Here is a 23,309-nt window from a genome sequence, read left to right as displayed (position 1 = left end):
ACTGATCACTGTGCTTGAAAAAGACAAGACTGAAGATTGTACTATGAGATTTATTGAGCAATTTTCATAAATTATTTATCAAATGAGAGATTTTTAGATTTTTGTATTCTGCTTAAAGAAAAAAAGTAGTTAAAAAGAGAGGCTAGTAAGTTTGATGCTATTCTTGCCAAACAAACTCAGCCAAAATCTTTAAAGTAACGAATGGGAAAAGGATGACTAATTGTTCTGCATCTGAGTACATTTTCCAAAATGTTGGAAAGAAACTTCTGAATTGAAATCTTGAATGTATTGAATCTGTCAAGGTACACAGCGGTGCCTTTGTAAATGTTCATTATCTTATTTAATCAGGTGATAAGTGGTGTAATGTAGCAGAGCTTAATAATAGATCAATTATCACTTTTTGTGAACAAGTTGGAATTGTCATGTTACTGTGTAATTGACTTGCTTTAAAATGAACAATAAATTTAATGAAATAAAACACTGTCTTGTTTTTTATCTATTTATTGTATATATCATTTATATTTCATATAAAAAGTGATGCCTAGTTTTTTGGGTACTTACTCGAATGAAGTAACATGATAGTTTTGCCACGTTAGTGTCAGTCTCTTTGATCAGTTGAGACTTGACTCTAACGATGAGGAGCTTGTTTTAAAAAGAAAAAAAGTAAAAACCTTTACTGATTACACCAACTAACTTTATCAGAAAACAGGTGGGGGAGATCTGAAATCATTCTAGAAATAAAACTAAAAGACAATACATTAAAGATTTCAAATGATTTCGTAGGTTAAAATACCATCTTGCAATGTGCTAAGCCTCTTTTAATTGTCTAGTATGAACAAATTACTTAAAAACCTTTTTTGTTTTTTTGTTAGGTTAAATCAGGCAGGGGAGACATCCTGAAAACTGATTTTTAGCAAATAGAATTTGTTAAAATTAATCACTGTTTATTTAAAAAATAATTTCATAAAGAAATTTTAATCTTGAAAGAGTAAGGCAAATTTGTTTTTTTTCCCCCCCCATTTTTTTTTTTTTTTTTTTTATACCAGGGCCACAGCCATCTCTGGGAGTTAGTTTTGGAACACCATTCGGCTCAGGTATTGGCACTGGCTTGCAGTCAAGTGGCTTAGGTTCTTCAAACCTTGGAGGTACACTTTAACTTTTCTAATATTGCCTTGGACTATTATTCATTTGAATTGATACTAGTTGGTAAAAACTTTCTCTGAGAGGGTCTGCAGTTTTGGTAGTTAAAAACAGTTCTCCAAACATAATCAGTACTTTCCAGTCTTAGATTTAGAACTTAAACCATTTCATCTTCAGTGAATAGTAAATAAAAAAGAGTAGTAAAATTAATTGGCAGGGATGTTCATATTTTCAAAGCAATAGGCTAAACTAAGAACTTGAAAATTACTTAGTTTTAATAGACTTAAAAAAATCAGTCACACCATTTCAGAGTCCAAACTGCTTTTGGACATCTAGTCATTATCTTTTTTTTGCTATAAATGAACACTTTAAGTGGAAAAATAATTTTATTATAAATTGGACAGCTCAGCTTCTGTCTTTTCCTAAGCATTTTTGGCATATTTGCCTTTATGCATACTTGTATACATAGCAATTAATAGTTTTACAAGTTAATAACTCTAGTAAGGTACGTCTTCTGCAAATCATCATGCTAAATATAAATGTATTCACAGTCCTGTGGTGTGGGTATTTGATAGTAGAGTGTATTTTGACAAGCATATTGTCCTATAACGAATAGATCATTTCCACTAAAATATATCATCGTAAGAGTGAATGCCTATGAGCAATCAAGTTTAATCCAGTAGACTCTACTGGAATTACTAGAATTATGGTAGACAGCATATTTCCTATAATCTACAACCCAGTTTGCCATCATATTTCTTAGTGTTATAGGCCCTAATATAATCAGACTCCAAATATTAGGTAAACCACTACAGAGTAACCTAAGAAGAACTTGCGTTTTATTTTTAGGGCACTTTTAGGAGAGTGGAAACAAATCTTTTCAGTACTTAGCAGAATCTCCTCTTAAACTTCATATGATGAAAAGTATTTGTTTATTTAAATTATGACTAGTACTCTTAAGAGAAAAAAATGACCTCCCTCTCTAAATTTTTCAGGGGTTGAGTCGGGTGGAATGTGACAGGAATCTACTGTTACTGAGTAGATTTAATGTGATTAACTGTTTTGTAATTACGCAGTTTTTCAATACTAAAGGTTCTTAAGTGAAAGGGTTTTGGTAAAAAGCAGAGTAAAGTTGTCTTATGGTACTTGGTGTTTAAATTGTTGTGCATGTAATGCTTATGAATTCGGTCAGTCTTTTTTTTTTTTCCCCCCCAAAATGAAATCTGAGTAGATGTGTCTGTATCTGCTTGACCTGATACCATATCTGAGTGGTCACTAAGATTTCTAGTCAATTTGGGAGAGAAAGTACTAATATGATCTTGATGTTTTTAGCGTGTTCTTTAAAAATTACTGATGGGTCTTAAATTTAGTCTAAATAGATAAAAATGTTTATTTCAGAATTAATCTGATTCTTCAAAAGTCTGATGCAAAAGAGTAACTAGTAGGTTTCTATAATAGCACTGTATTTATTAGACCTTCGATAATTTTAGGTTTTACTTGTCAGTATCCTTTGATCTGTGTTTTACGTACCATTGTGTATTTCTCTATTACCCTTTCACTAGGATTTGGAACTAGCTCTGGTTTTGGATGCAGCACGACAGGGGCCTCCACATTTGGATTTGGAACAACAAATAAACCCTCAGGAAGTCTTAGTGCAGGTTTGTGTGTCTGCCGCCTGAATTTCAGGCAAACTTAAAGATGCAAAATATTTAATTTAAAAGTATAATTACTGTTATTTCCGGTATCCAGAAGCAGTCCCTGATTCAGTTTCTACTCTCCCAAATGAAGCATGCAAGCCTCACTCATTTTATAATTTTATCTCTCTTATAAACTAAAAGTCAGGTTTGTGAAATATTTCTAACAGGACTTAATTAGTTTGATATAATAAGTAATTATATCCTCTTTTAACTAAGTCGAGATTCTTTTGAACCCAAAGACTATTTCATAGTTCAACAAGTCTCTTCATTATTACAGAAATGGACCCACAGTTGTGAAAGTCTTAACCCAGTTTTTATTATTATTTGTTCAGGAGAATGATTTCTCTCCTAAAGAGATGTTCTTTAGTTATAAGTCCCTTTGGATTTAAAAATCCCAGTCTTATAAAGGATGATTAATTGGGGTCTTTGTTCATTTTTGAAATAGGCATGTAATCTTTTGTCTCTTCTAGTAGAAAATCCCAAATTTCTTCTCCCATTTTCTCTGTATTTGTAAATAATGGCTTGATTTAATGTTTAATGCTTAGGGATAAGTGGCACGTCTAACATAATGACTTAATACTTACTGTGTTTAAATTGAGGGAATTTTAAGGCAATTCCATTTAATATTAAGTGGTAATTAAAATAAATAGTTCCCAAGAGTAAGATAATAGAATTCTGTGATATGAGGATTATAATCTAAATATGGTACTATTAATTAAGTAGGCAGTGATAGCACTTGATCTTAGTTATGCAAGGGTTCTTATAAAATCAAAACAGTGCATACTATTCTTTGATGTGTTCATTGTCCTGAAAATCATGGGTTGAGGCCTTCTTGGAGGACTTAGGATTACAGGAGTGGGTCCCTCTTCTACATGGTGACAATATGTTTCCAGAGGGGCTGAGGAGGAAGGCACCTGGGCACATCTAATTAATAGGAAAGTATCTGGCAACTTGAAGTGTTCTAGAGTCAAGTTATTTGTGCTAAGGTTTCTTTTCTGGCTTGGATCACTAAACTTATATTTTTAAAGGTGCCTTTTAGTTGTTAGCCAAATGTTACAAATTTGGGGTTCTAAAATATTTGCTGTTTTAATAACATATTCTTTTAGCTAGAAATTTACCTCCCGTCTCCCATTTTTTGTATTTGTTTTTGTGATTTAACTTCTGACGTGAATATTTTCTTCCCTAAACATAAGGCTTTGGCAGCTCAAGTACCTCTGGGTTTAACTTCAGCAATCCTGGCATCACAGCGTCAGCTGGTTTGACGTTCGGGGTGTCCAATCCTGCCTCTGCAGGGTTTGGAACAGGAGGACAGCTCCTTCAGTTGAAGAAACCTCCAGCTGGAAACAAAAGAGGAAAAAGATAAACATATGGGTTGATGTGGTTGAGAGAATTCATGGCAGCATCGTTCATTCTATGAGTCTATTTTTCTAAAACTGATGCAGTAATTAGATTGCATCCCAGGAGATTTATAAAGTTTTGATATTTTTCCCTATTCTGGAAATCTGAATTGTGTTCTGGTTTGCCATGGTAAACATCTTTTTCCTTGTGAATTTAAAACCCAGTTGTGTATTTTTCGTTATTTTGATAATACATTAGTGTAAGAAATGTTCTGATTACATCACTGATAAGTAAAACCTATTTAACCTGTTGTCATAGCAATGTTTTTGTTGATAAGGTTTACATGATGTGACTATATGCACATTTGTTTCTTACACAGATGGTATAACTCTTAAATCCTATACTAGAATCAGTTTGTTCCTTGGTAAAGGCCTTTTGAACTACACTGCAGGGCATCTTGTGAATATGTATGTAAATATATACAGAATAATACACACAGTTGTGTGTTCATATAAAATATATATTTACAGACCTACAACTTTTGCCTCAGATTTGTTCCCCTTTTCTAAGGGTATTCTATTTTTCACCTATTAAGCTTCAAAGCCTCAGTGCTTGTAGAATGATGAGCTAGAGGTACCAGGTCATTGTGGTTATCTGATTTGCTAAGAGACCTAATGAAATGGTCACTGGTGTAAATATTTGACCAGCTCCGCTTCATTGCCCCAGTCTTTTCCCATAGCAGCTGCTCCGGTGAGGAGTGCTGTCAGAATCATCCAGCAGATCTTAACAACTTTTATGATCCCATACACCCTCATATTGCCTGTGTGAGATGCTTTCTCCTATCTGAGATGAACCTTCAAGAGCATATGTGAACTCCAGACTGATGTCTGGGGGCAAAGAGCTATTAAGCCAAATTGATTCTATGCAGGTGAAGGATGCACTATTACTTTAATGGAAACTTTTCTAGCTATTCCAATACAGAGTTCTTATAGGGCTATTGATACTGACACCAAATGGAGTGGTTTATCAGCCTCTTAATGTCTTAAGTAAGTGCTTAATTTGGAACAGAGAAACAATATATTTTAAGAAAAAAGTATTCTTTGTAGCAACTATAAACTACCCCGTGTTGACAGTGAACAGAGCTCCAGGTACTGACACATGAGGCACGTCAGAATGCATCTGTGTCCTGTTTGTCTACATTAGTGACATTGAGTGGGTGAAAAAGAGGGCCCTGGGAAAGAGAACTGCCTTAGTTATGCTTTCAGACCGAAACCATGAGGTAGACCTACTTATCTTTCAAGTACAGTTTTCAAATGGGATGTGAACATGGACTTTCACTGAAAATAGTATACTTTTTTATATAGAAGGTTTTGTACATAATGTGCATTAAGTGAATATTTTCAGAATCATTTTCACCAAGGCACCTTTTTTTCTAAAATAGGTATTACATATATATATACACACACACATATATATTTTTAGTATAATGTTAGTTGTGTTTGATTACTAAAGTGTTATTGTCCAATCTGTTTTATTTATCTGCCTATAGCAGTGATTGGCTTTTTGGAATTGAAATCTTTGCACCTTGATGCATTAAAATAAGGAAAACGCTTTCTTTCTGAACACTGAAGTTGTTTTTATTTTTGCATTCTTCTCTAAAACTGCAATCCAGATCCTGATTTTCGGGAAGGGTAGGAAAACGTGGGATTTTGTGTTTTCAGTTACTGTCAGAATTAAATACCCAGTGACAGCAAGCTTTTTTCTTTTAAGGACATTGCATTGTGCTGCAAAAATCTGAATATTTATATTTCTTATTTTTTTTCTTTATATATTATACATTTTAATATGTTGAACCACTGGAAATTTGTAACAGATCAATTTGTGATAGGAGTTTAAATGTGTCGTCATTGTCTCCAATGTCTTCACTCTGTCCTGAGCCTGTCATTATGTAAACAATAAAATTTATTGTGTCATTTGCTTTGAATTTTTATAGGTGTCAGTAGTTGTTCTTCATATGTAATTTTCTTATTATTGCTCTTCTTTCTCTTTGATTAGTTCTTTGTGTTTTCTTTTTACCAATTTACATATCTTACTTTTTAGAAAAGTTGTAGAGTGAACACAAGATAGAAGGATGTTGGGTAAAATGTGAACGTCCTCTTCAACTTCCAGGGCCTCATCCCACGTCCTTCCCCTGAGTATCTTCTCTTCATACTTTGGTGTGTATTCTTTCGAACCCTTTAAAAAATATGCCTTTTTCCCACATATGCATACAAATATTTTCTTTCCCTCATTTTCTCACATATATCATTCTCTCTTAGATCCTTCTTTTTCTAACAAATGGGTTAAAAAAAAATCTGTACTTTCTGATTTGTTTTCTTTCCCCTTGAACGATAGGCCATCAGCATGCGGGTTACTTGTTATGTACCGCCCTGTGGTGTGGATGTACGAGGCTGTGTTTAAAGTGTTCTCTCTGTGGTTGGGCAGTTAGGTTCTTTCCAGTATTTCTGTTGTACAGAAAAGTTGTGTATGGCTGTTGGGCATCTGTGTAATGTTTCTTTGGGATTGATCCTTGAAGAGGAATCGCTGAGAAGGCATCCAGATTGTATATTTAGTGCTAGATTGCCTCCCTACATTGCTGTGTAAATAGTGCACGGCTACGGCGTGTGTGAGCACCCATTTCCTAGGACTCTTTGCAATCCTAGATATTATCAATCCTAATAATAACTACTTGTGAGTTGAGCTTTTTAATACGTAAGCTAATTGCATGTTGATATCCTTTGTCCATTTTTATACCAGGCTATTTAGTAGGGTTTTTTTGTTTGTTTTTAATGCTCTCTGTAGTTAAGGTACATTAATATTTTTCTTAGGAGGTAGTTTGGACTCTTGGAGTCAGCTGGTTCAGACCCTTGCCTTCGACCTGTGTGATCTTGGGCAAGTTGATTCACTTTTCTAGACCTTAAGCTTTATCACCTGAAAAGTGGGGATAATAAAGATGGGTAGTTGTATTAATAATAGGATCTCTTATGAAGCACTTGGATGGCATGAACCCCCAGTACTTTGCAAGCATCAGTCTTCTTGCACCAGGACCCCACTTCTGTGATCCCTGTGGCTGGGCGCTTTGTTCTGGTACCTGCTGGGGGAGCTGCCCCGTCTTACTTGTTTGTTTTTGGTTTTGTGTGGGGTGGCTATTTTAGGACATTTACTCTTTAAGATAAGCTTGAGTACCTGTATTTTTCTTTAAAAGATATTCCTGGGATTTTGATTGGGCTTATGCAAATGAAATACATGATGATGTAGGGAGATTTGACTTCTTAATATGTATATTGTGATACGTGCATTTATTAGGTCTTGTATTCTTTCAGCAAGATTTTACTGTGTTTTTGGACACTTGGTTAATTGTTTTTACTAACCGCATCTTGATTTTGTTTCTGAGTGGATCTTTATCCTGTACTTGGTACAAGATCATTCACATTATTACAGATGCAAATTAACTGTTCTTTTGTGATGATACAGTAAACCCAAGTTCATGTCTTACTAATCTCAAATGTGTGGGAATCTGAATAGTGCTCTTAGAAATACTGTAATGGGATTTTTACATGTGAAATATTTGGTTCTGAGTGATGGATCACGTTTGCTTTGGCACCCCCTTCCTCTGTTCCTCGCCTCAGTCTCACCATGTATGATCCTGGCTGTGCTGTACTTTTTGAAACACACACCACAAAATTATTTAGGAGACACAACCCTGGGACTTGGTAACACGGGGTCAGTGTCCTGGAAAATCTGAGCTGGAGGGCCTAATTTAAATCTTCACAAAGTCAACTTTACCTGTGGGTAGCTCCCATTAGTATTGAGTGTATAGTCTGTTCTGGGCTCCACACTTGCAACTTTATGTACTCTATCCTGTTTAACCTCAATATTACCCTCTAAGCAGAAAACTCCCCATTTTCTAGATGAAGAAACTGAGGCTTAATTTATGCAATTTGCTGGAGGTCACATGTCTGTCAAATCATGGAGCCAGGGTGTTCTGTGCCATCAGGAATGGCACACCGATTTTCGTGCCTAAGCCGTCAAAGTCTCTGAAAGGAATGTCGTTACATGATTTCTATGGAAAATTCCAAGTATACAGTAAACTATAGATCAAAGCAAGGTAAGTACAGGGAGCTGTGTGACTTGAGGGAGCGTAATCCTAGGGAGGGTGTTAGGCTAGGAAGTAGCAGGGCCAGACTTCTGTAGCCACCTTTCCCGCTGTGAAGAAGCTTAGAGAAAAGCCACTGATTCCAGCAGGAGGGGTGGTCTGCCCACCTTGGAAAGGGTAAGGGGGAGCAGTGTGGACGACTAGAATCTTAGGAAGGTAAGAAGTTTAACAAGAAGGCTCTTCCAGGAAGACTTGCATGACTCCTGTGTTAGTATTGAGTGTATAGTCTGTTCTGGGCTCCACACTTGCAACTTTATGTACTCTGTGTGACTCCTGTAACGCATGCTTGGACTGCGTGAGACTAGATCCTTTTCTTGCCTCAGCTGGCCCAGGGAGACCATGGAAATGGGCGAGAAGCTCAGGAGCTAAGAGACAGTGTCAGATAGAGGAAAGAGTAGGGATTACTGGGAAAACTGGTCATGGTCCCAATTTTTTCTTTTTCTTTTTCCTACGGACTCTACTGCACTCTTTCTTCTGCCTAATCTGTCAGTGAAGAATAAGAAAAAACATACCAGGCTCACAAAGGTTGCAGTGCTGAAGACTGGGCTGTAAATTTAATCTGTGGAGACTTTGTTTTTGTCATCCTCAGCCCTCTGAATTCCCTGGTAGTTTAATTCCGCAAACATTTGTTAATATTTGCTGTATGCAAGTCACTGCTGGGAATTTAGAGGAATATAAATGTGAATGGAGTATTTTCTGTGCTCAATAATGTTAGCTAACTTCCAGTGCCCAGTGGAGACGAGGGCCTATTCTTCAGAGCATTCCATGCATGGACTCTATCACTCCTCAGTCCTCTGAGGTAGATCGTATTATTTCTTTTCTACAAATGAGAATAGAGGCGCAAGTCACTAGTAAGTGAATGGGCAGGATTCAAGCCCAGGCTGTTTTTCTAGGGTCTAGGATTGTATGTAAGAATACTATAATGTGAGCTTCTTATTAAGTGATTGGATAAAGATACAAAGAAAATTATCAAGAACACAGAGGAGAGCATTCATTTGGTTTGGGGAAACTCCAAGAAAATCGGAATAGGTGGCTTTGAGCAATGAGTGAATGGGATTTGATTTTACATTTTTAAAAAGTGTTTAGTTTTGAGAAACAGCACGATCGAGGGAGGGGCAGAGAGAGAGGGAGACCCAGAATCTGAAGCACAGAGCCTGAGGCTGGGCTCCAACCCACAAACCGTGACATCATGACCTGAAGGGAAGTCTGATGCTTAACCTACTGAGCCATCCACTAGGGGGCCCCTGTTTTTAATGAAGTTTTTTGTTTTTTTTTTTTAACAATTTGAATGTAAAGAACCACAGTTTTATTTAAAGTTAATTTTGGGGCGCCTGGGTGGCTCAGTCGGTTAAGCCTCCGACTTCGGCTCAGGTCAGATCTCACATTCGTGGGTTCGAGCCCCGTGTCAGGCTCTGTGCTGACAGCTAGCTCAGAGCCTGGAGCCTGCTTCCGGTTCTGTGTCTCCTTCTCTCTCTGCCCCTCCCCCTCTCATGCTCTGTCTCTCTCTCTGTATCAAAAATAAATAAAACATTAAAAAAAATTTAAAAAAAAAGTTAATTTTATATTTGAGCAAGATAAAGGGAGAAAATAAAAAGCAATAAATGCTTCACTTTCCAGAGGAGGTTTCTGTTAAATTCTTCATCCCGGTACCGTTTTTCTTCGTAACTGCACAGCGCATATGTATGCACTGGGTTTCATAAAAGTTTCTTTGGGTGAATAGATTGTTTCTATTTTTTTGCTATTAGAAATAATTCTAGTAGGATCAGTGAAAATGGTATCCAGTTTTATTGACATTTCTTTATGAGTTTCAACATTTTTGTGCCAGCCTTCAAAAATGATTTAAGAGCTCTTTGAATGTAATCCCTTCCTTTATGTAGAGATGTTGGGAAAAATTAACAATTTTAAACCTTTAGCCTTGGATCTGTGGGGCTTTTTCAATGAAAATTATGTCATTTAAAATTATTTCTGAAGTATTGCAGATGTTTTGCGATTAATAATTTCACCTACTTATGATTGTTTATTTTTGTGCTGGGTAGAAGTTTTAAGTTTTATATTGCCCAAATTCATTAGTCTTTTTTTTAATGACTTCTGGGAAAGAGTGAGAAGTCAATAAGAGGGGGGGAAAAGACAGTTTGAGGTTTTGTTTTGTTTTGTTTGTTTTTTAAGAGAATGTGAGCTGGGGAGGGGGTAGAGAGAGAATGATGAGTAGGGTCTATGCCTGACAGGGAGCCTGACGTGAGGCTGATCCCACAATACTGGGATCATGGCCTGAGCCGAAATCAAGATTCGGGCACTCAACTAACTAAGCCACTAATGCCCCTAATACACTTAAAAGTTTTACAGTTGGTAGTCTTTCATATTTGTTTACCATTAAAACTTCATAATTGTATGAAGTTGTCTAGAAGATTCAGCCAGGTGGCTGTTACCAGATTGGAAAATGGCAGAACTTGAAAAGACTTCACACATACTACCTTATAGAGTGCTGGGACAGTCATGAAATTTTAAAAATTGTGGTAACATTAAGGTTGGTGATTACGATCATTGCTCTTTTAGAAGATGAGAGAAGCAGCTAATTTGCCCAAAGTCTTGCAAGTCTTAGGGGACGATGCTGAGACTCAAATTCTGATATCCCTGGTGTCATTCAAATGAAGTCTTTTAGAACTTGATTTTCAAATGATGGCACTTTCAGCTCATGGTCATTTCCAATTTAATGCCTTCTGTATTGCCATATATTAAGAAGGCAGAAGAAAAGTTAAATCTCTGTGGCTGATGCATTCAAGGACACCAACTCTTAGATAAACATGAGTGATAAGTTCTTACTCTTATCTTACTTGGTGAACTATATAGGTGCCACTATGGAAACTAAACTATCTTTTAACTGGACCTTCTAGACTGAGCCCTTGTTTGATGTAATGGTTTTACTCTACTTTTGAAATAATCTATTAAGAAGTTTCTAAAAACTACTACTTTTAGATTCCTTATGCAGTGTTGATCCTCTGTGGTCTTTCTTGTAATTTTTTTCCTCCTAAAACTGTACTGTGTGTGAGGTGTGTGTGTCTGTGTATATACAGATATAATTAAAATTATTTGGATATGAATAAAATTGAAAATATATCATTGAAAGTCATTCCTATATTTGTTATATATTATATATAACATTTAGTTTATTTCTTACTCTTGAAAATCGCAGAGGGGTGCCTGGGTGGCTCAGTTGGTTGAGTGTCCAACAGGTGATGATCTGTGAAGTTCATGAATTTGCCTGCTTTGGACCCTGTGTCCACTCCCTCTCTCTGCCCCTCCTCTGCTCGTTCTCACTCTCTCAAAAATAAATATTAAAAGAAAAATAGAATTTATTTTCATTTTATAATTCTTATCTTTTATCAAAATCACATGACACATTTTAAAGAGTCGAGTGTTTCTATGAACCTTGATACAAAAGCAGCGTTTCCTTTTTCTCTACTTGGAAGTGACCATTTTCACCTCTTAAAGCTTTTGGCCAATTCTGTTTCTGGTCCCGCGTTCACCTCTTCCTGCAGTAATTAGTAGCTTCCTTCTCAGCTCTCCCCACCATGAGGATAAGAGGTAGCTTTCTTGGTCTGCTAAGTCCATTACTTTTCCATTCCAGTTTCTAAAATTGCTTCGCTATTAACTTTTTTCCTATTCTCACTGTCTTTGTGATTTTAGACCATCTTATGTTTTCTAATCCTTTTATGAGTAATTTTATTGGAAATTCATTTAATGTTAATTTTTTTTCTTTTATGGAAGTTCTCATTCGTCCTTTAATAAGTATGTCTGGTCACTTTTTGATAATCTTATTCCTCATACTTTCTTCTCTTTATGCATTATTCGATATACTTATTTTATGATTGTTATTGATAAGTCTAATATTGGAAGTCAGTAGAGTCTGACTTTATTTTTTTCTGCTGCCTTGTTCAATGTGACTTTTTCTCCTTGTGTGTTTTATAATTTTTATTTGTGAGCTCATCCTTGATAGAATTTATCTTTGGGACTTCTTTGAGGTTGAAGGTATGTTCCTCTAAAGAGGATTTGCGTTTGCTTCTGTTAGGCCCCTGACCCACGTCCACTTCAAAATAACATCTTGCTCTGAGAAAGTTTTAGACCACAGATATCGTGTGAATTGAGACCATAGTCCCTTCTGAGAGTCAGCTCTAAGTAATAAAGTCTCAGCAGAATTTTCTTTCACTTCAGGTAGCCAAGCGTACACACAGGCAAGTTTTCATTATCAGATGCTTTCTTATTTACTTATTTATGAATATGTTGACAAGGGGTTGGCCCAGAATAGCCTGTGGTCCAAATCAAGCCTACTTAACTGATTTTGTAAATGTTTTTATTGGAACACAGCCATGCCCATTGGTTTACTTAATGTCTGTGGTTGCTAGTTGGGACAGAGGCCAGCCAGCCTACAAAGCCTAAAACAATCCCTGTCTTCTGGCCCATTAGATTAAAAGGGTGGCTTCTAGTGTAATGGCTCCTAGTGTAGACAGCTAGTGTAGACGTCTGATACAGGGAGTTCTCCTCTCTCCTTTGCATGGCTCATATCACTTCAGATACAGGCACTGCTGCTTTCATAAGATACTTCAAAATACAGTGGCTTGAGCAAGGTGGTTATCTCTCTTTCAGATGATGGCCCACGTAGCAGGCCGGGGTTGCCCTGGCTCCTCAGCTCTAAAGAGGGCCTTTACTTCATTGTTACGGGGACAGATTCTCTTGAATCTGTCTTATTCCTGACATGGATATGAACTGACCTAGATTGGATTTATCCCAGCAGTGACCTTATTCTCTTTTGTCTATGATCTAGTTTGCATCATCCTTTCTTCAAAAATAACTATCCTTCCCTAGCTTTTACTTGAACTCTGTTTTTATTGGAACACAGCCATGTGTTCTGTGTTGCTCTCGATGTTGACCTTCTTTAACTTGAGGTTCAGAGGTTGCAAATTAGGGAGCTGCAACTTGATCTGTTTGGGCTACAGAATATTTGCTGGTTTTTAAAAATTAGATTTTACACGAAATCCCAAATCTCGTGCTTGTAAACAAACACAAGTGGACAGATCTGGCAGCAGAGATTGGTCTCCCCACCCACTCAGGGAGCTTCCCCTTTCAGAGCTGTCACTGACCCTGCAGTTAACCCCAGTCTCTGCTGCTCCCTGCTGTCTCTCTCTCTCTTTTTTTTAATTTTTAAAATGTTTTATTCATTTTTGAGAGACAGATAGTATGAGCAGGAGAGGGTCAGAGAGAAGGAGACATAGAATTCAAAGACAGGCTCCAGGTTCTGTGCTAGCTGTCAGCACAGAGCCTGACGGGGGCCTCAAACCCACAAACTGTGAAATCATGACCTGAGCTGAAGCCAGATGCTCAAACGACTGAGCCACCCAGGCGCCCCTCCCTGCCATCTCTTACGTTCACGCCACTTGGTGGAATTGTCTGCTGTACCAGTGTAAACTTTTGCTCTGCCGCACACCGGCTTTGTACATTACCTTTCTCTCCTTTAACTATCATAGGAGTCTTCTCCACACTCCCCTTCACTAGTGCCTTGATGAGTGGGGAAACCAACGCACAGAGAGCGGGGATCCCAGCCTTTCTTACTCCCAGAGCTGAGAGAGTGATCATGGCTAGTCTGCTCTCAAAAAACCTTTAGGAAGGAAAATGTATTCATCATCTGGCAGGTTTCTCAGTGCTGTGGAAAGCTGCTGACCATCCTTCATTGCTTTGAATGCAGTTACTCACTTACTGGAGCTCTGCAGTGCAGGGAAGCTGACAGCAGGGGGCAGCGGAGATGATTTCCCTCTGGCCAGAGGGCTCCTCAGACGTTTCTTGTACTATTCAAGGCACAGTGTACGTTTCCTGACTTGTTTTAAGACGTAAAGTTCTTTTACGGGACTCGTGAGTTTTGTAGGTATGTTAATAACAATAATTCTTTCCAATCATAGTTTACATTTTCTATAGTAGCTGAATAAGAGATTGGTCAAAAGGAAAATGTTCTTTTAAATAATGTAGCCAAGGGGCTCCTGTGTGGCTCAGTCGGTTAAGCGTCTGACTTCGGCTTAGGTCACAATCTCACGGTTTGTGGGTTTGAGCCCTGCATTGGGCTCTGTGCTGACAGCTCAGCCTGCTTTGGATTCTGTGTCTCCCTCTCTCTCCGTGCCCCTCCCCCACTCATGCTCCATTTCTGTCTCAATAATAAATAAAAATAAACATAAAAAATAATAAATAACATAGCCAAAACCAATAATGTGCTGAGCATTTATTCCTTTTGGTTTCAAAAATAATTCCTTCCATGTGATACACTTTTTATTTGCAGTTGGTTTAGAATTAGTGATTCTCTGTTTTGAAGTCTACGCTCTCTGATAATAACAAACATATTTAGTGAACACCTATGATAAGTCTAGGAGGAAAGTGTGGTAGGTCGTTATGCCTCAGATCAGAATTAGTATTCCAATCTGCACTGTCCAAAATGGTAGCCATTTGCCATACGTGGCTACTGGGCGCTTGAAATATGGCCTGTGTGATAGAGAAACCGAATTTAAAAATTTTCTTTGAATCAATTTAAATTTGAACATGGACGCTCAAGTACATATTGGGCAGCACTTAACTGTGTTTGGAACAACCTAGATATACAAGTCTACTTTTTGATTGTAAATTTTATGAAATCTACATGCAGATCAAGTACTTCCTAAGCAAATCTAGCATTTGAGAAACTTAGGTATAAAATTCACACTGGATTTTGAAGACTTGTCATGAAAAAAGAATAAAATAATTAAATTTTTATATTGATTTCATGTTGAGATGATAATATATTGGGTTCAATAAAATATTAATTTCATATGTTTGTCTTGTTTTAATGGGGCTCCTAAATTTTAATTTTAATTAATCTACTTTAAATTTAAATTACAAATGAGGCTTGCATTATATTTGTTAGACAGTGCTGCTGTAGACAGTACTAATCATGGTCCTGGGACCACAAATGGCTTCTCATAAGCCTAAAAGAGAAATAAATTGCAAAACCTTGTTTCTCTTTAAAAAAATCTGTGTTGATTGTCATAACACCCTCTTACCTGGTATCCCTTTCACTGTGTGTCTGCCCCTGCAAGTCCCGAATTCTTAGTTACCTCTTTGAAATGCAAAAAGGGTAATGTAAAGCCCATACCCTCTGGTGCTTTTTATTCCAAGCACTTTAGCATAGGCTGCAAAGGCCCTCAAAGCCAGCGTTTACTTTACCAAGCCCTCTTCCGATGCTCTCGCACCCCGCGGCCATCCAGACCATCTCTGTTCTTTCCTATCATTTGGCGTTTGCGTTTCTTTTGCCTGGGATAAATCTGAGCCTCTCAGTGCCACTTTCCTCATCCATCCCGTCTCCTCCAGAAAAGTCACTATGCACTTCTTCACCCCGGGTGTACTTTGGACCTTAACGACACAGGCTTACACATTACATTTGTGTTACTCAAGGAGGTATTTGTCTCCCATATTTGACTGTGTGATCCCAGAACAAGAGCCCTGTCTTGTTCTTATTTTGGTTTGTTTTTGTATCTTCAATATTAAGCATTTGATTGGACTCCATAAATATTTACTAATTGAGTCATTACTGCAGTGGGAAAAGGGTTAATTCAAGAACCCATTGCTGACCTTTCTCTGCATGGTGTTGGAACCATGCCTCTACCGCTTGGCCAAGCTTTTTACTGCTTTTTAAGTACCGAGTTAGTGACATAGAGATAACGCCTCTGTCACAAGTTGACTTTGAAGATGCAAATGAGGTAACTGAGGTGCTTTAGTGGGTGCCTGGAGCCAGCCAAACTCGCAATAAGTATTAACAGTTATCATTGTCACAACCCGGTCTAAACTATTTTTCTTTTTCTCTCAGGCAAAAAATCACACGTTTTAACTGGAATTCGAAAACCCAGTGTTACAGAAAGCAATGAAGTAGGAAGAAAAATCCAGTTCTGAGCAGTCATTGAATCAACAAATACCGACTTTGCAAGGAGCTTCTGATTATCAGTTTATGAACCTCACAATTTAAGAATAGAACTATAAGGCTTAGGGTGAGTTTGGCCAAGATGTTTTGAATTCAGTAAAGAAAACTTGCCCTTGGTGTTTAAGAATGACCTCATGGATCACAAATTAGTTACTGAGAGTGTTTAAAAAAAGTGGGAAGTAGGCCACTTTTTCAGGCTACATAAGGAATTGTGGAAAATTTACAGATGGAGTAGGAAGAGTTGATACAAAATGCAGTTGACCGAGTGCAGTGAATTAAATTTTTGTTAATTTAATTATGCAACTCATTCTTTTTTAAAAAGCAGTTTTCCTGAGATGTAATTTATATGCCCCATAGGTCATCTATTTGAATGATACAGTCATTGGTTTTTAGTGTATTCACAAAACGAGGCAATACCACAGTCTACTGTCCGGTGAGTTAGAGGAGAAAGGAGGTAATGTTCAAGTCCGCGGAAATCTAGTCACCTTTGGCAGTACTTATTGGGTGCAGTGGAGTGGGGGGCGGGGGGAGGAGATTCCTAGTCTGGTTATTATGTTCTTCCCCCTGATAGCACATCCTCCCTGCTTATTACAAATACAAACCCTGGACAGAACATAAAAACACTACTTGAGGATGCTGAAAAATATGCCACGGAAGGCAGATTGTCAAACGGACCAGTTTTTTTTTTTTTTTTTTTAATTTTTTTTCTCAATGCTTTGGCCCCAGGGCCCCTATTAGCTTATCAGTGCATTTCAGGAGACTAAGACTCCCAGTAGAAACTTCCCATTCTTTCTGGCCAGAGGATTCAGGTAAAGGAGGCCCACGAACTGGAAAGCGAGTGTGTGTGTTAGCTTGCTGAGAGCTCAAAAGCTTGTGAGCAGGGGAGGAGCAGAAAGAGAGGAAGAGAGAGAGGATCCCAAGCAGGTCCATGCAGTCAGCGCAGAGCCCAGTGGGGGCTGGATCCCAGGAACCAACGGTGAGATCATGACCTGAGCCCAAGCCAAGAGTCAGACACTTAACCTCTTAACCTACTGAGCCACCCAGACCCTCCCAAATTTACCTTCCTACCATCAGTGTGAGTCTCTGGTTTTCTTCATCCTTATTAGCAATAACAATGAGAGGTTCCTCAATTTTTGCTGGTCTAATTGGTATTAAATGGTATCTGTCTCCTGGTGGTTTCAATTTCTACTAAATGACTAATAAGGTTGAGAATATTTACACTAGTTTATGGGCCCCTCATATTTTTCTTTCCAATTAAATATGTGATACCTTTTGCCATTTTTTTCTATTGGTTGTTTATCTTTTTCTTATTAACTCATAAATTGTAACTGTTCCTTCTTCTTTGGTTAAATAGGTTGCAAATGTTTAATCGCAGTTTCTGGCTTGTCTTTCTCACCTAGGGTGCCTTTTGATAAGCAGAAATTCTTAATGCAGTTAAAATTATTCATTATTTTCCTTTATGATCTTATGGATTGGGGGATATTTAAAAAATCTTTCCCTATGTAGAATTCATCACGATATTTGCTCTTTTCACTGGGAGCTGACCCATGAGTGGTGTGAGAGACAACATTTCATTTTTTTCGTAGGGAAATTCAGCACCATTTATTGAATAATCTTATTTCTCCAGTGCCCAGAGTGCAACCTCGGGCCCAGATCAGGTTTCATGTACATCTCTTTCTCACTCTTCTGTCCCACTGGTTTATTTCTCTCTCCCAGTATCAATTCCACCCTGACTTGTTAGAGAAACAAAATTACAAACTTAATTTTTATAACTTCCTAACATGTCCAGTAGGTTAGGTTCTCCTATTTTGTTCTTTGTTTGGGACTTTGTTGCTTATTCTTGGCCCTTTTCTAGGAAGATGAATATCTGCTTTTCAAGTTTCATGGAAATTCCTGTTGGAAACTTGTTTTAAATTCCATTGAGTCTATGGATTAATTTATGGATAATTATATAACACTGAATTTTTCTATCAGTGAGTATGGTATTATGAGTATTTATTTGGGTCTTTTAAATGTCTTTTAATAAAGTCTTATAACTTTTTCCTATAATGGGACTTGAGCTCTTATTTGTTAGATTTATTCACAAGCTCTTATTGCTAACATAAATGGTATTAACTTTTTAAAGAAAACAATGAACATTTCTTATTGTGTAGATATGTAATTGAATTTCATATAATGAATTTATATTCTGCAAGCTCGCTAAACCCTTATTCTAATAATTTAATTGTATATGTGTTAGACATTTCTACACTGACAGTCATATCCTGTGGAAATAATCCATTTTGTTTTTTCCTTTACAATTCTTTGATCTTTCAACTGATTTTATTCTCTTACCCTCCTGGTTGGGTGCAGTGGATCATGTTAATAGGAGCAGGAATAGTAGTGTTCTTGCCTCTTTCCTGATCAGTATTTCACCTTTAAAGGTTTTTTTTTTTTTTAAAGATTCTCTTTATCTAGGTAAACAAATTCCCTTGTGTACATTTAAAAAAATCAATAGGTATTGAATTTCTTCCTTTTTCTGCATCCATTGAGATGATAAAGATTTTCTCCTTTAATCTGTAAATGTACTAAATTGCATTTATTTATTTTCTGCTAAACTACCCTTGCATTCATAGGATAAACCAACTTGATTATAATATATTATCTTTTTTATGAAGTACCTCTTCTGTGTGTGTGTGTGTCTGTCTCTGTATCGGTCTTTCCCTCCACTCTTCCCATCCCACTATTTTATTAGTCTTTTGAAGGCATAAACTGTTGACCTTGTTGATACTCTATATCTTATCTTTTTTTTCCATTTCATTCATTTCTGTGTCAATTTAGCATTATCCCACAAGTTTTGATAATTTTTATTAATGTTCAGTTCTAAGTATTTCTTGTTCAGCGTACATTCTTCTTTGTCTCTACATCTCCGACCATATTCTTTAAAATACACCTTATTTTTGTTATTGATTTCTATCTTAGTTGATTGTGGTCATAGAGCATGATCTGTATTCTTTCTGAAGTCTTTGATTTAGTTCCTGTTCCATTTTTTGTGTGTGCTTGAAAAGAATATTTATTCTCTGTTGAGTATAAGATTTCAATGCCTATTAAAAATAAAACTTTTGGGGCGCCTGGGTGGCTCAGTCGGCTAAGTGTCCGGCTTCTGCTCAGGTCATGATCTCATGATTCGTGGGTTTGAGCCCCGCATTGGGCTCTGTGCTGACAGCTAGCTCAGAGCCTGGAGCCTGTTTTTGGATTCTGTGTCTCCCCCTCTCTCTCACCCTCCCCTGCTCATGCTGTCTCTAAAAAATAAATAAAAAACATTAAAAAAACCCTTTTATTTCTGTCATTTAATCTTCTATGTTTTTGTACATTTATTTGTTTGTTTTCAGTACACTTGACCTATCGACAGTGAAACGATGAGCACTTGCTATGTACAGGTGATGTTTCAGGCTCTTTGCATTAGCTATTAGGGAATTATTTTAACCATTCTTTAAGGTGAGTATGATCATTACCTTCATTTTGCCTATGAGGAAATTGAACAGAATGAAGTAATTTGTCCAAGATCAGTTAGTAAGTGCCAGAGTAAGGAATCATGCCTGACACTGATAGCAGAGTACACGCTCTTAACTGCTATATTTTACTATGTGTCAATAACTCTGGGTGTTGAAATTCCATTTTACTGATGTGTCTGTCATTCACGTGATCATGGTGAATAATTCTTTTTATATGCTATTGAATGTGATTTGCTAGTATCTTGTCGAGAATTTTTGCAACCATGTTCATCAGGGATATTGGCCTGTAGTTCTCCTTTTTTGTGGGGTCTCTGGTTTGGGAATCAAGGGAGTGCTGGCTTCATAGAATGAGTCTGGAAGTTTTCCTTCCATTTCTATTTTTTGGAACAACTTGAGAAGGATAGGTATTAACTCTGTTTTAAATCTCTGGTAGAATTACCCAGGGAAGCCATCTGGTCCAGGACTCCTATCTGTTGGGAGATTTTTAATAACTATTTATGAGTCTGTTCAAATTTTCTGTTTCTTCCTGTTTGAGTTTTGGTAGTATGTGGAGTGCTGGATGAGGGGATATTTACTGGGCCTATTGGGTAGACTGGTTTTCCACAGTTGAGTCATAAGTGAGATGCTGGATCTTGCCCTTTGCTAGGACGTATGCCGGGGACTACTCCCTGGGCTGCACGCACAGTGCTCCTCGGTCATCACCAGAGTGGGGTGCAGCTGAGCTGCAGCGCCATGGGGAGACCTTGGCCACCGCTGGCTGAGGCCACCTGCTGCGCCCGACCTTCCAGAGCCCCTCGGGCTCTCTCTTCCCTCTGTCCCAGCTGTCCCACCCGGCTCCTGTCCGGGGCAGGCCTTGCAGAGAGCTGGCTCCTCTCCTCTGCGCTGGGCAGTGGCTTGGGGTGGCCTGAGTGCCCTTTCGTTACTCTGCCAAAACGCAAGCTAAAGCATTCTGATTGTTAGATAATTCAGAAGACGGTCATCTATCCTTGCTGCTCCTGTTAAACGCAGAGCAAGAAAGTAGAAAACAGCAAGGAAAACACAAAATTTTTTTTAAATTTTTAATGTTTTTTTTAAATTTATTTTTGAGAGACAGAGAGCGGCAGTGTGAACGGGGGAGGGCCAGAGAGAGAGGGAGACAAAGAATCTGAAGCAGGCTCCAGGCTCTGAGCTGTCAGGACAGAGCCTGACACGGGGCTCAAACCCACAAACTGTGAGATCATGACCTGAGCTGAAGCTGGACGCTTAACCGACTGAGCCACCCAGGCGCCCCGGAAAACACAAATGTTTAAGGTGATGTGAACATTAATCTTTATAAAGGATCTTTAGCCCATAGAAGTGAGGAAGCAAATAGCAAACCAAATATTACATGCTAACTTCTCAAAATGGTGGCTTCCAGTTATGCTCATGCAACTAATTCTCCAATATTCCGGAGTCAGTTTGCCAAAAGGGTATTTTGGGGTCTTTGGTTATGTCAGTTGAGGTTCATCCATGTTGTAGCATGTATTAATACTGACTTCTTTTTCATGGCTGAATGTATTTCAGGAAAGGATATATCACATTTTATTTATCCATTCAGCAGTGGGTAGACATTTGGGTTATTTTCAATTTGGGGCTATAATGAATAACATTTGTGTACAGGTTTTTGTGTGGATGGATGTTTTCATTTTTCTTTGTGGATTTCTAGGAGCAAAATTGCTGGGTTTATAGGATGAGTTTAACTTTTTTTTTTTAAGTTTATTTATTTTGGGAGAGAGACAGTAAGAGTACCAGTGTGAGCGGGGGAGGGGCAGAGAAAGAGCGGGCAGAGGGAGAATCCCAAGAAGGCTCCATGCTGTCCGTGGGCAGCCCAAACTCGGGGCTCGATCTCATGAACCATGCGACCATGACTTGAGCTGAAATCAAGAGGTGGACATTACCTGACTGAGCCACTCAGCAGCCGCAGGTTTAACTTTTTAAGAAACTGCTAAAGGTATAGCCCTCTGGTTTCTCCTACTCGGAATCACCTTTTCAGCTGGAGGTAAAGCATGGTTTCCAGGGAGATTTGTCTCATTGTTCCATGTGGTTCCTCAAGCCACTGCCAGTAGTCATAGGCGTGGTCTACGATATGGTTAGCTCTCTCCCTCCAAATCACCTGCAGCCGGGAGACAGCAGGTCTTAGAAGAGGACCAAGCAACAGATGTTTATCTGCTGAACTCCAGAATTGAGTAGAATACAAGTTGTAACTCATATTGTATAGGAGAGGGGATGTGTTCACAGCTGTCATTACCTTGGATACTCTTTGGTCAATAGCTGTGGAAGAAAATATAGATACTTGAATAAAGTCTCTCATTCTGTTCATATAAAACGATGTTTTGGATTTGTGTTTTTATGACTGTCTAGAAACACATTTTTTGTTTTTTGTTTTTCCCTTTTTGTAACTTCTACTCCTCTGTTGGAAGACCAGTTTGGAGGGTACAATAGTGACGGACGGGGCCACTAGACACGGAATTGACAAAAGCTGGTGTTCTGAGTCCACTTACTACCTATCTGTGTGATCTTGGGTGAACTATCAAACTTTCCTATCCCCGAGTTTCCTCATCCACAAAATAAGGAGAATTACGTCCTTAGCTTTTTTGTATTGTTTTGAAAATTCAATGAGGAAGTGCAAGTGAAGCATTTAGCTCATTGCCTGGTGCTGAGTAAGCGCTGACAAATCCAGCTATTTTTATCACAATTATAAAATTAGCTCATCTGCCTTCATAGTTGTTCAGTTGTCATGAAGCCGCTGTGTTAGCTGTTGAATTCCCCAATATGCGCCGGCTGTGCTGCCTTTCCTGGAGGGGCACCTTGCTCTGTTCTTATGCCATCCCTTCTGGTCCCCCTGTTCGGCTGGGCAACCAGCACTTGCTTTGATCCCGCTGCCGTTCATCCTTTGTGACTGAGATTGTAGCATAGCAACAACTTTAGGCTGATAGACTCGCTCTATTCCTATGCTTCGTTTATGGAAATGCTTTTTCTTATTGTAAAATTGTAAAAAATTTGAAAGTATAAGATGGAGAAATCACCATCCAGGAATAATGAATTACAGTTAACATTTTAATACCTGTCTCCTTAGATATGGATACACACACACACACACACACACACACAATTCATAAATATGTATATTTAAAAATAGGGGGCACCTGGGTGGCTCAGTCGGTTGAGCGTCCAACTCTTGATCTCAGCTCAGGTCTTGATCTCAGGGTCGTGAGTTCAAGTCCCACATAGGGCTCTATGCTGGGTGTGGAGCCTCGTTAAAACAATAGGGGCGCCTGGGTGGCCCAATCCGGTAAGTGTCTGACTTTGGCTCAGGTCATGATCTCACAGCTCTGAGTTCAGCCCTGCGCTGGGCTCTGTGCTGACAGCTCAGAGCCTGGAGCCTGTTTCAGATTCTGTGTCTCCCTCTCTTTCTGCCTTCCCCTGATCATGCTCTCTCT

The 23,309-nt window shown here is 38.3% G+C and overlaps 1 protein-coding gene and 1 long non-coding RNA gene across 3 annotated transcripts in view; one reads left to right on the top strand and one right to left on the bottom strand.

The window, feature by feature from the left end:
* The window catches only part of NUP58 (nucleoporin 58), a 50,984-nt gene extending 34,332 nt beyond the window's left edge, over positions 1-16,652 (top strand). Inside the window, exons 14-16 of one of the 2 annotated variants that reach the window (XM_029936939.1) lie at positions 1,047-1,145; positions 2,703-2,798; positions 16,247-16,652. In XM_029936939.1, coding sequence (XP_029792799.1) covers positions 1,047-1,145; positions 2,703-2,798; positions 16,247-16,329 — 278 coding nt within the window. In that variant the 3' untranslated portion in view covers positions 16,330-16,652. Of the gene's footprint in view, positions 1-1,046; positions 1,146-2,702; positions 2,799-4,030; positions 6,164-16,246 lie in introns of those variants that run through there. The other variant, XM_029936938.1, reaches the window with a different exon arrangement.
* Positions 16,653-21,706: 5,054 nt separating this feature from the next.
* Positions 21,707-22,142, bottom strand: LOC115290849. The gene is made up of 3 exons (XR_003908257.1): positions 22,118-22,142; positions 21,855-21,982; positions 21,707-21,743 (listed from the first exon to the last, which is right to left on the bottom strand). It is a non-coding gene; the product is annotated as an uncharacterized LOC115290849 (long non-coding RNA).
* Between the last annotated feature and the right edge of the window lie 1,167 nt (positions 22,143-23,309).

Source organism: Suricata suricatta, chromosome 4 (assembly GCF_006229205.1).
Source record: "Suricata suricatta isolate VVHF042 chromosome 4, meerkat_22Aug2017_6uvM2_HiC, whole genome shotgun sequence".
Lineage (NCBI taxonomy): Eukaryota > Metazoa > Chordata > Mammalia > Carnivora > Herpestidae > Suricata > Suricata suricatta.
This window is presented reverse-complemented; position numbering and strand designations above follow the sequence as displayed.